The following is an 18,486-nucleotide window of genomic DNA, read 5'->3' on the forward strand; positions in this document are numbered from 1 at the left end:
TGCCTTTTTAAAAAAACAAATGAACATTTAGATATTTCAAAATTACAAAGCAAAATACACATTTTAAAAGTAGCTCATATGCGTTAAACACTACAATATATCCCACTTCTTACGTGGCCTTTAATTATTCTTGTATAAAGGCAAGACATATCATGATATATTGTTAACAATTGGTAATTGAAAACAAATAAACTGCATATTTTCTAAAGCACGAAAATAGCTGAATCCTTCTCAAGCGACTGGGAAATGCGACTTTGGCTTAGTTATTGTATTGCATCCCAATGTAGCCGACTTAAAGTATCCAGCTGAAAATGTTTCCTTCGAGAGATGGCCGATACATACATACATCGTAAAGTGAACGCGGATTGGGGTGGACTGCAGCCTGCTGAGCTTGAACTGCGTGGCACCCTCCCTCTCTCCTCCCACAGCAGTCCTTGCGCATGCGCGACTCTCAGTGCATTCCTGAGGCCATGGCGGAAGTTCGCAGACGTCAGCATGAGCTGGTTAAAGGCGAAGACGCCGCCAAATCCTCTGCATACAGGGATGAGGGTTTGGGGATGGCGGCCGAAACGGTAACCTTATTTCTGAAGCTCTTCGCAGCCGCGTTCTACGGCATTAGTTCTTTCCTGATCGTTGTGGTGAACAAGAGCGTGCTGACCAGCTACAGGTGAGGCTCGCGCCAGGGATGTTGCACAACAGTAGGAGTGCAGCCAGGCAGTACTGCACTTTGAGCTCCTATTGGGAAAGTTGAGCGCCTGCACCAATAGAGCATCATGTGTTGCTTGTCTGGAAGCATGCCATTCTGCAACCCGAGCATCACTGCCTACAGCACAGTGCCATTCCTTGTTCTAGGGCTACGATGACTGACCAGCTCTGGGAGCTCCTATACCTCAGCTGATGAAGTAGAGTGACGCCCAGGGCATAACTCCGGGGAATAGAATTCTTTTAGCTCACTGATTCCGATCCAGCCTGTCTGCTCGCGTTAGAATTATGTGCATGGCTCTTGCAGTAACTAAACACAATGTCATTTTTATTGTTGACAAAAGTAGGTTTTTGCATTTCAATTACAACTGTACTCCGGCCAGTGAGAGATTACAACGTGATGTTTATTAGTGTTTTAGGCACTTTTACAAAAGTTTTCTTTATGTATGCCTCTTTTCTTTGCAGACGTTTCCATAAATAGCCCTTTTCAGCTGAACGTATAATGCAGTCGTACATTTTTCTCCGTTTTCAGCTGACTTAATGAAGCATTTTTAGATGCACTGTATGTATTTTCTGAGAATAATTAATGGTTTCTGTGAGCATTCTGAGTCTTTTGGGGCTAAACTTCTACCTTCCTTTGCCGTCTACTGTATCCCGTAACCCACAAATTTAAATACGCTATTATTTTGAAACTCATCTTTAACTCTCAATTAATTTGTAAATTCACCCGTAGTCTTTGGCACAGATTAAACAAAAGTTATCTTGTAACAATGAATGCTCCCACTTGTTGCACGGAATGTTGGATTTCTCGTTTCTCTTGTACCGTATCTGTGTTTTGGAAGTTAACCACCTCGTTTAGCATAGAAACAGATGGTTAGTTTACTTGACGAGGAGCATGGAATGCTTTCAAGCCTAGTAAGCAGAGACTCTTCATTTCTATGTAATTTTTAAGTGTGTGCGCCACGGAAAATTTCAGCTGGTTTTGGCCACCGTCAGTGGCATCTCTAGATGTGATTCTTATTTATGGGGCAAAGAAGGGGGAACAGCCAAGTGGTGAGGTCAGCAACAACTGGCAATCGTGAATTTTGTTTGCACGTGTGTAATAAATATATTTCTTCTCACACCAACAAAAGCACGTGTTGTAATTTAAACTTTTTAAGCAGACTATGAATTAAAACTTACTGAGCTATGTGGAAGGGGTAGTGGTCTTCAGAATGGCTTGGTCACCACACCATTTTTTTCTGCAGTCTCTCGATCAGACACCTGGCTCTTTTTCTTCAGACATCTTTCTCAATCCCTCCATCTTCATATCTCACAATTGACCTCTCTCCCCTTTAGCACTCTTTACTCTTTTCACTCTCTCCTGCACATATGTCCTTGCAGCTCCTTCCCCATGCACAACTTACCCACTCAACTGTATGTACTGCTATTTCACGTTTACTGTCAGTATTTCGACAAATGCATACATTATTCACACACTTTCGTATAGAATCACATTTACAATTGGCACAAATGATTATTGTGCTCTGCAGAGGTGCCAAGAATGGATGAGAAGTTACGTTGAACCCCTTTATGACCCTCTGACGTCACTGTGAGAAATTCACACTGAGAACTCGCACAAACTTCTAGAAACAACTCTTTTTACAGTGTACAACTCTTTTTACAGTGTACTATACTCGAAAAACATGTTACATGAAAATCCTACAGAAAGGAATCCTGGAAAAATCAAATACTCTTAAGACAATTCAAGAGAAAGTAAAATGCAAACGGGAAGAACATCGCTTTACCCAGGTTGAGAGGACAGTGTGCGATTTTGTGTACCAAAGCTGTCGCTCAGTGGTGTGGCACAAGGGCATTGAGGGCAGGGTATTTACAGAAGGGGCACTGTCCCCAGATCCACCCACCCCTCCCAGTGTGTAGCCAATAGACACAGTCATTATTTATAAAGATGGGTGTTACTCACAGAAAACTATTTAGTATTTGCTGGAAAGTAGTGAAGATGCTTCACACCTATTTGTGGCAGACTTTTTTTTTTCCATCCAATTTGTCATCCCAAGTGAGACGGGTATGCCCAAACGTGGGTCCCGTGCTCTCCATGCGACTGGAGTCAAGCTATCCTGGCTGATGAGGAGTGAAACCCCCAAACCAGTCCTAAGATGCTTGTTTCCACTTCAGGGAGGACCTGGCCTGGCCGTTCGGGCTGGACTGTTCCCATTGGGCGCAGGGTCAACACTGATTTGCATATGGCTGGGTTCAAACTGGTATGGCATGGGGAGTAAAAAATAAACTGGATTTAAGCCCAGATCACTGTTCTGAGGTGAATGCATGACATTGTTCTGCATTCTATCCATCAATTGTTCTTTTTGTATTTGTCACCCCGAGTGGGACGGAAATGCCCAGGCGTGGGTCCCGTGCTTTCCTTGTAAGCTATACCGGCTGATGAGGGGTGAAACCCAGAAACCCTTCCTAGGATGCTTGTTTCCAGTCCATGGAGGACCTGGCCTGGCAGTTCGGGCTGGACTGTTCTCATTGGGTGCAGGGTCAAGACTTATTTGCATATGGCTGGGTTCAAACTGGAATGGCACGGGGAGCAAAAAAACGATGGATTTAGGCCCAAATCTCTGTACTGGGGTGAATTTATAACATTGTTCTGCATTCTGCCCATCAACTGTTCTTTTTGCATCATACTTCTTTTTCAGAGCAGAGATGCAGAACATTGGGCTGAGAAGATACCAAAACTGCCCCTCTCTGCTTTCAGTAGCAAATTAAATATTTGGGACTGGGGTCCACACCTAGAAATCGACACAACTGCAGGTGTATGAAGGGAAGAAGCTTATGAGCAACACTAGGTAGCGGGTGTGTGTATGTATGTGTGTGTGTGTATATATATATATATATGTGTGTGTGTGTGTGTGTGTGTGTGTGTGTGTGTGTGTATATATATATATATATATATATATATATATATATATATGTATATATCTACTGGCGGTCGCCAGTAGATAGTTATAGTTACAACCTAGTTCCCATAGGAAATCTCAAAATTCTATTTTGAATAACTTTGGCGCCGGTTGACGAATCCTCGCGAAATTTTCAAAACTAATGGGGCGCTCCGTTCAGCTCCTACCCTGAAAGTCTCGGGGTACTTCGTCAAGCGGGGACCGAGAAAAAAGGGGGGGGTCCCAAAACGCGTTTTCCCCATGCATTTTTCCATAGGACCTTTAAACACAGCTACAGCCAGAACGGCTGAACAGAATTACTTTACATTTGGCAAAGAGGTAGTCCTCAGGTCAGGCATGTGCCTTTTGCATATATGGTGTAAATCCGTTCAGTAGTTCCTGAGAAGATCAAAAGTAAAATCATATACATATCTGGGCGGAGCCTAACCACACATCTCATTGTGAGATCTGATTGGCTGTCAGCACTTCATCCAAGAAGTGTTGGCAGCCATCTTGGGACCAATATACATGATAGCACCTCATTAAAAAGCATTGCAGTTAATAGAAGGTTTTAAGACTTTAGTTACATTATAAATCATTTGTTGATGGTACCATACTCATTTTAGGAATTGTAGTATGTTCTAAGGTGATTTTACCATGTGAAAAAGCCTTCTGCTGGGATATCATGAATCATGTTTGAGAGAACTATTTTCACATGCTTTTCCCACAGAGGTTTGGAAGGTGATCTATAAGCTAAACTGAGAGCATATTTTCTGTAAATTCACATTATCTTTCTCAGTCATGTGAGAATGAAGTCTGACATTCTCAGTAAAACATGTACATCCAACAAGGGCAGAGACTGTCAGTTGATTCCTTTGTGTTCTACTGCAGCTTCCCAGAGTGTTCCAAAGAACAACTAGAGCGCTAACAGTCTTACTTATGACATAGGTATGGCACACCTGCAGCCATCTTGATTGGAATAAAGTGGTAACATTTAAAACATTTAATTTGCAAAGGAACAAAATGAGGGGGTTCATTTTGCCATAGAAATTATGACTAGTGCTGCAGAAAGAAAACTTAGGGCACATTTTGACTTCTCAAATCCTCTTCTATTTCATTAAAAAGTTCTGACATGCAGACTGAAACATGCACTTTGAATACCAGCAGCAGACTTCCCTGGTGAGCAGTAGCTTTACTACAGTGATCTAATGAGGAACTAGAGTGCTACCATTCAGAATTTATGGCAAATGTGTCACATCTGAATGCCTTCTTGATGGAACCAAAGTAAACAAGCATTGAAAATGCAATAGGTCTCGCCCTCGTTTAAGTTAAAGCAATTCTGTTTGTAATTAGGTGGCTTTTTAGCTTTGCTTTTATTAGTGTTTTTCAAAATTTCATGTAAATAACATGCATATCTGTATATGTATGCATGCATTTATATTTGTATTTATATAGATATGCAGATTATATATATATATATATATATGTATTTATATACATATATACATACATATATATAAAATGCATATATGTGCATATGTGTGCGTGTAGAGAGAGGGAGAGGTAGAGGTAGAGAGTAGAGGATGAGTAATAGAGAGTAGAGAGAGAGAGTAGTAGAAAGAGTAGTAGAGAGTAGCAGAGAGTGAGTAGCAGAGAGTGAGTAGCAGAGAGTGAGTAGTAGAGAGTGAGTAGTAGAGAGAGTAGTAGAGAGTGAGTAGTAGGGAGTGAGTAGTAGGGAGTGAGTAGTAGGGAGTGAGTAGTAGGGAGTGAGTAGTAGGGAGTGAGTAGTAGGGAGTGAAGTAGAGTGAGTAGTAGTAGAGGAGTAGTAGAGAGTGATTAGTAGAGAGTGATTAGTAGAGAGTGATTAGTAGAGAGTGATTAGTAGAGAGTGATTAGTAGAGAGTGATTAGTAGAGAGTGATTAGTAGAGAGTGATTAGTAGAGAGTGATTAGTAGAGAGTAGTGGAGAGTGTGTAGTAGAGTGTGTAGTAGAGAGTGTGTAGTAGAGAGTGTGTAGTAGAGAGTGTGTAGTAGAGAGTGTGTAGTAGAGAGTGTGTAGTAGAGAGTGTGTAGTAGGAGAGTGTGTAGTAGTAGAGTGTGTAGTAGTAGAGTGTGTAGTAGTAGAGTGTGTAGTAGAGAGTGAAGTAGTAGAGAGTGAAGTAGAGTGAGTAGTAGAGTGAGTAGTAGAGTGAAGTAGAGTGAGTAGTAGAAAGTGAGTAGTTTAATTTAAAAGGAACACAATGAGGAGGTTCATTTTGCCATAGAAATTATGATTAGTGAGGAAAAAAGAAAAATGAGGGCACATTTTGAGTGACTTATCAAATCCTCTTCTATTTCATTAAAAAATTCTGACATGCAGACTGAAACATGCACTTTCAATACCACCAGCAGACTTCCCTGGTGAGCAGTAGCTTTACTACAGTGATCTAATGAGCAACTAGAGTGCTACCATTCAGAATTTATGGAAAATGTGGGACACATCTGAATGCCTTCTTGATGGAATCAAAGTAAACAAGCATTGAAAATGCAATAGGTCTCGCCCTCGTTTGTTAAAGCAATTCTGTTTGTAATTAGGTGGCTTTTTAGCTTTGCCTGTATTAGAGTTTTTCAAACTTTCATGTACATACCATGCATGCATATATGTATATGTTTGCATGAATTTATATTTATATAGATATGCAGATTATATTTATATGTTTATATATTCACTGAAAAAACCATAGGTTTCACACACGTTATAGTTACAAATTAGCATTTAAAAAACCTTGCAAATTCACTTAAAAAACCATAGGTTTCACACATGTTATAGTTAGCTGGACATTTCACTCGTGAAAAACCATTGAAATTCCCCCGTTATAGTTAGTGCAGGCAACTATAACTCACGCGACCGCAATCCTCTGCTGATGACGTCAGATATTACATCACTGTATTTAGACACTTATTTACCCATGTCTTCTTCCATTAATCTTTAGCTATACATATATTACAAATATTTATTTCTCATAAAGACACATATGTCATCAGTGATGTAATATCTGACGTCATCAGCAGAGGATTGCGGTCGCGTGAGTTATAGTTGCCTGCACTAACTATAACGGGGGAATTTCATTGGTTTTTTACGAGTGAAATGTCCAGCTAACTATAACATGTGTGAAACCTATGGTTTTTTAAGTGAATATATATATATATATATATATTATTTATTGCTTAATTTGTGCCGCTGGTTTCCGGTGCTTAGCGCTTAATTGTCAATACCAGCACTTGTGACAGTCTGCCACAAAGTGGTGCTGTCTTGCTAGTTTAGAGATGACCGCAGTAGCAGTTAATTATTGATTAAATATACTTTAAAATGACTGTTATCTGCTTCCCCAGTCATTCTTCTAATTACAGGGGCATGCAATAGTCTGACTCACACTTGTAAGAGCATGATGGTTAGTATTGTTACTGTCATTGGCAGGGGCAATATGTGGTACAAGCTGCAGTGGCCTCCTGACAAGAGCCTTGGTACTTATTGATTTTACAAACTATATTTTAAACTTTATATTACTCCTTTTGGGAAAAACACTTCTAAATAAACATTTAATGTGAAGTAGAACCAATCTGAAAATTCATGGCATTCTTGATATCAATTGGAGAGAAAAGCAAACAAATTATCTCAGAAAATTCATCACTAATTTGTCAGGAAGGAAGAGGAATGGAAATAAGTAAACCGAACTGGCTTCAACGGTATTGATAGACCCCTTCTTCTCAAATTGGGCCGAACGGCAGGAAGCAGTGTTTTGGACGTTGCCTGAAACTTGACGTACTCCCGGGAAAGGAGCAGCCGTAGTAGCCCCCGGACAGCTGGATTGTTTTTCCTGAAGGAGCAGTGAACGGAGCCCGTGTCGGAGGACTCGTGCGAAGGAAATACTTCTCCTGAGGTAAGAGCCAGCTTAAAAGTCCGGCGAAGGAGTGTGAGCGAGCGAAGTGAGGGCATTGTCCTGCTCACCAGCACGCAAATTTTAATTTACTGCCCACACGTGCATACCATGTCTGCCGATACGCTAAGGAGTCGGGAGGCGGCAGCCGATTAAATTTTTGATAACTCTCCGAGTGGAGAGACCTGCCATTCATACGCAAGAACATACAGCGTTACTTACAAACCCCAGTGCCAAAGAGCTTCTTAGAAAATTAGATAAACTAATGAAAACGGAACAAGCCAAGTGATGGGAAGGCAAATCCTTGAGTCGATATTTGGATGTAGGACTGATTCCGAGGGGGCTACGCATTTTTACTTGCTCCTAGCTACAAGAATCCGGATCCCTGCATGTTGGCCGAATGGGCGAACTGTAATTTAGAATCTTCGCGCAAACTGGTGGTATTACTGGTGAAATATGCAGACAGCGATAGATCAGCGCTACAGGTGAAAATTGATGAAATCAATGTTGAAATAACTAGATTGGGGGACACGCCTATAACCCAAAAACTCAGGGAAGATATGTTGGTGCGTGTGCGAAGGGAAGAAGAAATAATCAAAAAACGCAAAGCATATAAATTCCAAAGAGATAAGGTGGACTATGAACAAGGCCGTGTGTTTACATTTGCCAAAAAATACGATGTGGTTAAAACCGCTAAAACACCTAGGGCCTCATGTAGGTAGCCGAATACCGGTCGGTAACGGCCGATTTTCGGTAAATATGCCGTTACCGACCGGTATTCAGACAAGTGAGATGTAGGAGTCCAAAAACCAATTTTCGGTAAATGAGGCGGTAAATACCGATTCATATTTACCGAATTCCAAAATACCGATTCAGAGTTACCGAATACATAATTAACGAATCGGTAAATATGAAGTGGTAAATATGAAGTGGTAAAAATGAAAATGACATGTAGGAGCACTCGGTAATTAAGAAATCCAAGAAAATCGGTAAATTAGAGTCGGTAATTAACACGGATTGAAAGCAGGTGGTAACCATCAACCATGCATATAAGCAATCCCAAAATGCTACAGCGTGGACAACATGGCCGCTATGTACGTCATTGCAAGGCGCCTACGTCTACAGGCAGCAGGACTGAGGGTGTGGCGACGGGAGGAACAAATCTACAGACAGCGCATCACACTATTCCAGCTGACTGATGCAGAGATACATGAGAGGTACAGGCTAGACCCCGAAACCATCATGGACTTAATCAGGGACCTACAGCCACTCCTGGACCATCCAATAAGAAGGGCGCACGCCATACCCCCACATGTGCAGGTGCTCTGCAGCCTACATCTGCTGGCATCCGGCAGTTATCAGGTGGTGATAGCTGCGGTGGGTGGGGTATCCCAGAGTTGCCTGTCACGTTTCTTCAGGAAGTTCCTGGATGCCATGATGCAGAGAATGCACCACTACATAAGCTTCCCAAACACACAGGCTGCACTGCAGAAAACAAAAACAGACTTTTATCACATGGCACAGTTCCCCCCCATGTCATCGGCTGTATTGATGGTACACACATCCCAATCTGTCCACCAGCTGATACAGAGCACATCTACAGGAACAGGAAGTCCACCCACTCCATCAATGTGCAGGTGATCTGTGATGCAGGGAACATCATCACAGATATTGTTGCAAAGTTTCCTGGGAGCACCCACGACTCTTACATCTTCCAGAATAGTGGGATCTACACACGACTGAGTGCCGGAGAATTCGGAGAGGGATACCTGCTAGGTAAGTAACAGTGACGCCCCTTGAAACCTGCAAATCATAGAGGCATGTTACTGATGGTTCCCTTTTACTCATCCAGGCGACCGTGCATATGCATGCCGGTCATTCATCCTCACTCCCTACCTACACCCAGCAACCCAGAGTGAGAGACGATACAACGTGGCACACAAAACAACACGCAATGTGGTGGAGCGCACGTTTGGACTACTGAAGAGCAGGTTCCGCTGCCTGCACAAGAGCGGAGGCGCACGCCAGTACAAACCCATCACCTGCTGCAAGATTATTGCCACTTGTGCAATGCTGCACAACCTTGCCACGAAAAAAGGTACAGATGTGGAACTGACATATTTTGAGGACAACGAGGATGAGTCAGGCCAGCCAGAGGGCAACGCAGCTAGAGTGCCAACTGCAATCGATGGGAGAGAGAGACGGGCAGATATCACATGCAACTATTTCTGAGTAAGTAAGGGGACACAGCGAGTTGTGAGAAGTCCTGACGTAGTTTTAATGTGGCACCACGCCATGAACACATGAACAGGCCAATCTGGCAATATACCATCTATACAAGGAGTATGTCCAGGGTTACGTCACCCAATGGGAAGTGGCTAAGCAGGGCTACATCAATGTTTGCGCATACGCGCTGCAGTGGTGGATTGCACGGCCTGTGCATCCTCACTAGAGCCAACCCCAAGCCGCCTGCTGCTCCTGCGTGCTTCTGGGACGGGGGGTGTGATGCTGCTGCTGGTGTCGATGCTCTCCGCAGCATCCCCTGCAGCAGTTGTCGACGCCTGACTATTTGGGAAAAAGGGGGTGGTGATGGACAGAGTTTCTGAGTGATGCAGAATACTCTTACCAAGTCAAGAGATCATGGTTTTAGTCCATCTCCGTTTTTTAGCTCACTGCACCATCCCAGCTCAGAACCTGGCTACATGCAAATTAGTCTGTACCTGTCCTAGTGCATGATGGGAACAGGGCAAACCAAACTACCAAACCAATTCTTATACTGGGAAGGAAACAAGCTTCCGGGGACCGGTTTCTGGCATCACAGCCTTCGTCGGCCCGGCTTGCCTGAATCCTGATGGTGCAATGAGCAAGGGACTCACGTCTGAGCATACCCTCCCACACTGAGTGTGGATAAAAACGATTTGGGAAAAAGGGGGTGGTGATGGACAGAGTTTCTGAGTGATGCAGAATACTCTTACCAAGTCAAGAGATCATGGTTTTAGTCCATCTCCGTTTTTTAGCTCACTGCACCATCCCAGCTCAGAACCTGGCTACATGCAAATTAGTCTGTACCTGTCCTAGTGCATGATGGGAACAGGGCAAACCAAACTACCAAACCAATTCTTATACTGGGAAGGAAACAAGCTTCCGGGGACCGGTTTCTGGCATCACAGCCTTCGTCGGCCCGGCTTGCCTGAATCCTGATGGTGCAATGAGCAAGGGACTCACGTCTGAGCATACCCTCCCACACTGAGTGTGGATAAAAACGATTTGGGAAAAAGGGGGTGGTGATGGACAGAGTTTCTGAGTGATGCAGAATACTCTTACCAAGTCAAGAGATCATGGTTTTAGTCCATCTCCGTTTTTTAGCTCACTGCACCATCCCAGCTCAGAACCTGGCTACGCCTGACTAGTCAATAGCACCCCTAGTGCACTTGTCACCTGCACCATCCCCCGAGACAGGTCGCTGCAGCACTGTGTTAGGCCCTCCTGCATCGTCACAGAGCGCCGGCACAGTAGAGAAGTCGCAGTTGCCAGACGGTTGAGTGCCCTGCTGGTAGTGTCCCTTCTCTGGCGTTCCCGGCGCCGTGCTTCGATGTCAGCATCTAATTTGCTGCACAACTGCTGGATTGACTGGGACATGTCCCGAATGCCCGCAGCCATGCCGCTAATGTTGGTGTCCATGTTGACTAATGTTGTCTTCATCACCCGCATGTGCCTCTGGACTGACATGACTGCCTTTGATTGCAGGCGCTGTTGCTTCAACATTTGGCCCTCGAGCCCCAAGAAGACACCATGGCCGTCAGTGGGTGCTGGTGGACTCTGGACACGCGACCTGCGGCGCCCTCTTGCTTCCGTCTGTGCTGCCTGTGAGGTGTGGGGCACAGTGGCATGGCTCCCTTCCTGGGGCCCGGTGCGGTCTTCTGGGCCCATGCTGTCGTCTGACGAGGTGTCTAAGGCTCGTAGCCTGGCTGCTGGACGCCTCCTCATTCTCACACCTGCAAGCGGAGATGTGGCCAGTGATTCGAACATGAGTGGCGATGCTGGCTCTGGTGGTGGTGATGCTGGCTCTCGGTGAGGTGATGCTGGCTCTCGGTGAGGTGATGCTGGCTCTGTGTGCGGCGAGGCTGGCTGTGTTGGTGGTGCGGCTGCCAGTGGGCCTGCTCCCTGGTCTGAACTGGTGCTGGCTAGAGGTGATTTATGTGGCCGGTGTGCCGTCTCTCCTGCAGCATGCCCTGTCCTGCATGATGTCACATCTGTGGACAGAAATACAACATTGGCTCAGTGTCCCCGAAGGGCTGCATTGCAAGCGTCACAATGATTCATTTCACATTCCAATATGTCCCCTGTCTCCTTGTGCCTCGAGTGCGTGACATGCCTTGTTGCCCTGTAACATTTACGTCATGGTTAGTGTTGCCCTGACTACATCTCCCGGAATGCATTGCCTGTCTGCACTGACACGTGTGGACTGCAGTGTGATTCTCGTTTCACAATGGGGGATGTGGGATAGGGGTAGGGGGGGCTACATTGCTGTGCTTTCGTCTTACCTTGGTGTGTTGCGGCTCTGGCAGAGCTGTCGGCGTCCCCAAGACCCACGACGCTCTCTTGCTCGATTGTGGCCGCCACCAGCTCCTCCAGTTCGGTGAGGGCAGGTGCCCTGTTGGTTCCACCTCCGGTCTGGCTGGCCTCCTTCTGGATGTCGCCCATCTTCCTCTTGGTTACAATCCGGAGGTCATACCAGCGCTTTTTGAGGACCTCAATGTCCCTGTGGGTCACTCCCACAGCATTGACCTGCGCCTGGATGGCCAGCCATATGTTGCGCTTTTCAGCCTCAGGCACTTGCAGGGATTGCCTTCCAAACAGCTTCTGGTGCTGCTTCACCACCTCCTCCACCAGCACCTGGAGTTCCTTGGGGCTAAATTTCAGCTTCCTCCTCCTTTCCCCTCCGTCTTTCTGTGTTCTCTGGCTGGACATGCTGTTCGTTTACCCGCTCGCACATGCAACGGCTCCCTGCCTCTCCTCTGCACTCCAAGCTTCTCCAGGGTCGGCTAATTATGTACACCTGCCTGGGTGTGGCCACTTCGGCTAATTATGTACACCTGCCTGGGTGTGGGCACTTCCTGGTTGGGTGGGCTGTCGTTGCACTGGATTAGCTGTTTCGTCAAGTCATGTGATTTAATTTACCGAATCCGTACATACCGATTCGGTATTTTCCGATTCGGTAAATACCACCTCGGTATTTACCGATTCGGTGAATTCCGATTCGTGATTACCGAATGTTACCGAATCGGTAACTGTTACCGAATTTTTACCTACATATAACTTACCGATTCTAATTTACCGATTCGGTACGGCTCGGTATTTAAGAACCGGTAAAATTTATTTACCTACATGAGGCCCCTAGTGCTTCAAATTTGGTCCAACCTGGGAACAGTGGTATGACACCCTTATCCTCGCCAGTCTCTGACTTGAGCTCCGCGGTGGAAAGCGAATCAGAGAATGATCAACTGGCAACAGCTAGAAGAGAGGGGCTTCCAAAACCCAGTCTCGCACAGGAACTGGATTTTGTCAGGCAAGATAGAATCGGGTCATTACGACCGCGTGCTCAAAATGCAAACACCAGCAGGGACTCAATCTCAAAAGACGGGAACGGCGCAAACAGCAACACCTACGCAAAAAACAACAAAAAATCAAACAACAAAAAATGGAAACGCAAGTAATAAGACAATCCAATGCGCTGTCTATATTTTAAACTTTATATTACTACTTTTGGGAAAAACACTTCTAAATAAACATTTAATGTGAAGTAAAACCAATCTGATAATTCATGGCATTCTTAATATCAATTGGAGAGAAAAGCAAACAAATTATCTCAGAAAATTCATCACTAATTTGTCATATAGAACAAAACATTACAAACTGCTTGTCCTCTTAGATGAAAATCATTCTTTATTTTTTGATTTCACAAGTCCTGCATAGTAAACAACACAGCCAACGCCTTTCGTCCCTAATCAGTGGGACTTCTTCAGTTCAAAATATGTATGGCACCAACGAGTGCCATATCCAGTCAAGCTTGGTTCCACTAAGTTTGTTAGCGTTGTCCAAATAAAAAAAAAGTCTCATTCACATATGATAAGGAGTAAGAGCAATTGTAAGATCTAGTATTTTCCGATGTTGGTAAGTGCTTCAGAGTCCCTCTCTGTGCGAAAAGCAGCTGACACTTGCTTCATCTCTCAGAGCAGACACAGCTCGCAAGCGCTGAGAGGAACTATGTTTGAAGTGCTTACCTGCATCCGAAATTACTAAATCTTACAATTGCTCTTACTCCTTATCATATGTGAATGCAACTTTTTTTTATCTGGACAACGCTAATAAACTTAGTGGAACCAGGCTTGACTGGATGGGGCACTCGTGTTTTGTCCTATATGAATATTTACTGTGATTAATTTTGTTGAGATAATTTAGTTTTTCTCTCCAATTGGTATCAAGAAGGCTATAACGTATCAGATTGGTTTTACTTCACATTAAATTTTGTTTAGGAGTGCTTTTCCAAATAGTAGTATTTTCTCTTGTTTGTTTGGGTCTTTTTGGTTGGGTGTCCCAGGGAATGAGCACCCTATTCATTTTGGGAAGCATACAGAGTGCGGAATTGCATACCACAACCGTTCTTGTTCTGTTAGCACATGTATATTTGTGTGTATAGCCCCACCCATTTTTCCCCCCATCAAATTTTCCATATTGTTCTATATATACATGACACATTTTCAACAGATAGTTTACTGCCAAAGAAACTATCCTTATGCGTTTTCCTCAGAGTTGAATCAGATCTGCACCGTATGCACTATTATATTCTCACTTCTCAGTCTGTAAATCCTAACAAACTTTGACATTCCTCTTGCACCTTTCAGAACATACTTCAGAGATTATTCATTGTGTTCTGGTGGAGGCAGTACTGCAAGTTCACCACACTCCTTTAATAACAAGCATTTGCAATGCAATAGCATTTACACAAGTTTGAGCTGTTGGCATCGTAAATAACAATGCCTTTTATTTTAGTTTTTATAACCTAAATAAAAGGCATTTTCATTTACAATGCCAATAGCTTAAACTTGCGTAAATGCGAGACCTATTGCATTGCAAAAGCTTGTTTTGTCTGGTGTGAAGGTGTGGATTCACATCCAGTATCATAAGGTCTGGTGTTACCGTATTTTTAGACCCAGACATTTAAGGTTACCGTATTTTTAGACCCAGACATTTCAGGTCCAGAAACACCTAACTACTGCTAGTTACCCTAAATGCGGCATCCCCCTCAGAGATATCACTTTGGTCAATTTGTAATGGGGCCAACGAGTGAGAACTGACGAATTGGACAATCCCACATGACACAAAAAACGATGCAAAGACACTAATCATCATGCGCACATGGATACCTAGCTTTCAGAAAACTTCTCATACTGAGATAAAATCGCTGGACAGGAAGCGTTGGATCAATGGAAGGAGAAAATTGACGCTGCGGACATTCTGGCTCATTTAACACAAAGTGCAGGCAACAGAAACAGGAAAGAGGACATACGACTAAGACAGTTATGGGGCAATACAAAGAGTTTGGTGCAGAGAAGCAATCACTTGAGGAAGCCCCAAGGGGCTGCTTCATGCCAATGCCCTGGGGATCTTTATGGCAGGGCCGGACAGGCCGTACCAGGCAATCCCCCGGTGCGCCGCACGGGTGGGAGCCGGTTTTGGGCCCCTTGGGGGCCGTTTTTGTTACAGGGCCGTTTTTGCAGGGCCGGTTTTGGTTCCCAGTCCGGCCCTGGGCAGGACGCCGGGATGGAAACTATGGCGGCCTGCTAGTTGCAGGATTTCAAATTGCTCCAGAGTTGAGGTGAACTGACTCAGAAGGTTTACGCACCCTTGAAGGATACGTCTGGAGTTTAGTGGATAATCGGGCGGGCAGGCAGCTTGGTTCCAACCATCGCTAGCTACCTTTGGATCGCTTGCAAGATAACACATTACTTGTGCCTAAGTTTAAATAAAATTGCAGCAATGTTTCCCCAACAACAAGGTGCTATCTCAGTTTGTGCTCTTGTGTTCTTTTGTATGGGGTTGGGTACACATCTGGCTGGGACTACAAGTGTAGCTATGGGATATCGGCTCTATGGTGGCAGAGCAGAAGACTACACTGGCAGATGTCTGCCTTCGATACATCAACCATTGAGAGGAGAGGGAATCTGTTCTATTATTTACAGATTCTTGCTGTTCTCTCTTAAGTCATGTATAAACATATTCAAATCTCACACAACATAAGTTACTGGGACTGCTCAGCTTCTTTTAAGTTTGCAAAGTGAACATCCTAGCTATAGGGTTCTCCAGCACTCTGGCGCCTACCAGAGTAAACATCTATATATCCTTCCCTGCTCTTATATTTCATGACCCCCGTGAAATATCTCCACATCTGGCCGTCCCCATAGTTGACAGTGAAAGCCCCCCTGACAGCCCTCTTCCCCTCTGACACATACCAGTCTGAGTCACTGTAACACGTGTTTTTGATCACATTTTCCATTAGATATTTGTTTCAAAGGTCTCGCACCGATATCTCATGGTTCATTAGTAGTTTTAAGACAAAACCTCCAATCACAGCCCTGTGCTGCCCACACAGACAGGCGCTGAATTTTTTTTCCGGCCTCTTCCCAAGAGGCCAGCATGACACTTTTCGAAATGTATCCCGAATAACGATATGTGCAGAGTAGAAGGAGGAGGGGAAAGGGACAAAACGAGAACTAGAGGGAATAGAACGAACAAATGAAAAAAAAGAAAGGGCAAAGAAGAAAGAAAAAAAGCAAGGCAGAAAGAGAGCAATAAAGAAACGTTGAACGAATAAAGCTCTGGCTGAGGAGAGCGAGAGAGGCAGAGATGAGAGAGGCAGAAGGGGGAAAGCCGGGCCGAGAGAAGGAGTCGTTTGGAAAAAGTACAGTCAGCGTATGCACTCTTTGGCAGTTGCTTGGTCTCGGCGGACACGTCGTCAGCTCCTGTGCAGGGGACGCCAGTGCAGCGCGGAGGAGGAGGAGGAAGAAGAACGTGGGTTTGTGATCGGCTCAAGCTACGCACTTGTTGAGTTTTCGCTCAGTCTGGGAGAAGGCGTGAGAGGGGGGCGGGGTGTCTAAATGGAACCAAAGAGACCAATATCAGCACCCTCACCCACCCGTGACACTCGCCACAGCTGGCAGTGAGATAACTGAGTGAAACTCTGGAGTGGATTCCAGTCCGTGACGCAGAACACAGCTGGATGTAACGCCAGAACACACAGTTACCTGTTAGACTGCTTGGTGTACAGCACGCCAGGTCCACTGCTGAGCACCGGCAGTTCTAAAAAGCAGGTGCAAAGACGGGTCCCTATCGAGCTCTGCATTTTTGCCCTCATCTTCAAAGTGAAAAAAAAACATTAACTCTGCAGCAGCACTACCTTGGCACTGCCTTTGATGTAACCTCAAAGACACTCCCTATAGTTCTATCACTGTCTCATAATTTCAGAACTGAAGCATTTTTAGTGTTATATATCTATACACAACAAAGCCAACGTTGTTGCTTATTTAGCTTTTGCAACTAACAACCATTGACAAAGCCAACAATCCTTCCTTGTTATAGGTGGAATGTGACTTGTATTGTGTATCTGGATGCAATGGCAGTAGCAGCAAATTTACCAGTCGGGCGGCACACTATGATAAGCACAGTTTGTTTTGCATACATGTTTTAAGCCACGCACTTAATTACATCTGCCACGCACCTCCGAGAGACACCCCCCCTCAGGTTTTCATCCCACTTAAAGCCCTAATGTACACCATACGTAGCTAAGAGACTCCTTGGCAGTTCTAGATGTGAGACTTCAGAGCATACATCAGCTAAACAGTTTACTTGAAAGTCGCGGCCTTAGAACACATACAGCACAGCTGTCAGACTCCTCGACATGCATTCATCTCCCTGAGGCCCCGTGCATATAGCACAGCTGGCTGTCAGACTCTCGGATATTCAGCTGGCTGTGAGGCCCGGGCATACAGCACCGCTGGATGTCAGACTCTCAGATACTCAGCCGGCTGTGAGGCCCCGGCATATAGCACCGCTGGATGCCAGACTCCTGGATACGCACCCGGTTGTCAGGTTCTGAGCATATAGCGCCTACTGTGAGTCCCCAGGCATACAGCACAGCTGCCTGTCAGACTCCTGGACAGAGAGGCGGCTGTGAGTCTTCAGGTACACAGCTGGCTGTCCTACTCCTCCCAGGCTTGCAGCTGGCTGTGAGGCTCTGGGCATACAGCAGGGCTCAGCTGGCTGTCAGACTCCTGGACACGGAGCAGGTTGTGAGGCCCCGGACATACACCACAGCTAGCTGCGAGACTCGTCGTGGGCACACAGCCGGCTGTGAGGTCCCAAGTATACAGCACCGCTGCCTGTCAGACTTCTGGGCACGCAGCTGGCAGCAGCTCTATTGCATATTGCACATCTGGCTCTGATGTCCGGGCACACAGCACAGCTGGCTTCCAAACTACTTGGCACGCAGCTGGCTCTGAAGCCCCCGGGCACAAGAGGTATTCTGTGAAACTCACGGGCACAGGGCACAGCTGGCTGGAGTCTGGCAGCAGGCAGCGCTCGCTGCACTCTGATTCATATCTCTGGATTGATGACTTAGTGTGCCTCATGACGTACATTTGGGAAGCTGCACGTGAGCTGCTTCTTCTAAAACAAGCATCGCAGCACCAACGCTTTACTTTTAAATGTTAAAAGTAAAGCGCGGGTGCCGCGATTATACCAAAAGTGGCACTGAAAGCGATCGTGGCGCAATTGCTATTTTCAACAACGAGTGGTGCGCGCGCACCACGGGGGGAGGGAGCGCGGCAGCGAGGCGAACGCGCGCTGCTGCGCGTGCTGGCCACCGTCGGG

At 45.4% G+C, this 18,486-nt stretch overlaps 1 protein-coding gene across 1 annotated transcript in view; it reads left to right on the plus strand.

Moving 5' to 3' along the window:
- The first annotated feature begins 431 nt into the window (after positions 1–431).
- SLC35D1 (solute carrier family 35 member D1) overlaps positions 432–18,486 on the plus strand; it is a 112,239-nt gene continuing 94,184 nt past the window's right edge. The window contains exon 1 of the mRNA XM_085602329.1: positions 432–667. Within this exon, the coding sequence (XP_085458455.1) occupies positions 441–667 (227 nt within the window). The 5' untranslated portion in view covers positions 432–440. The remainder of the gene's footprint in view (positions 668–18,486) is intronic.

This window comes from Triturus cristatus, chromosome 4_2, assembly GCF_964204655.1.
Source record: "Triturus cristatus chromosome 4_2, aTriCri1.1, whole genome shotgun sequence".
Taxonomy (NCBI): domain Eukaryota; kingdom Metazoa; phylum Chordata; class Amphibia; order Caudata; family Salamandridae; genus Triturus; species Triturus cristatus.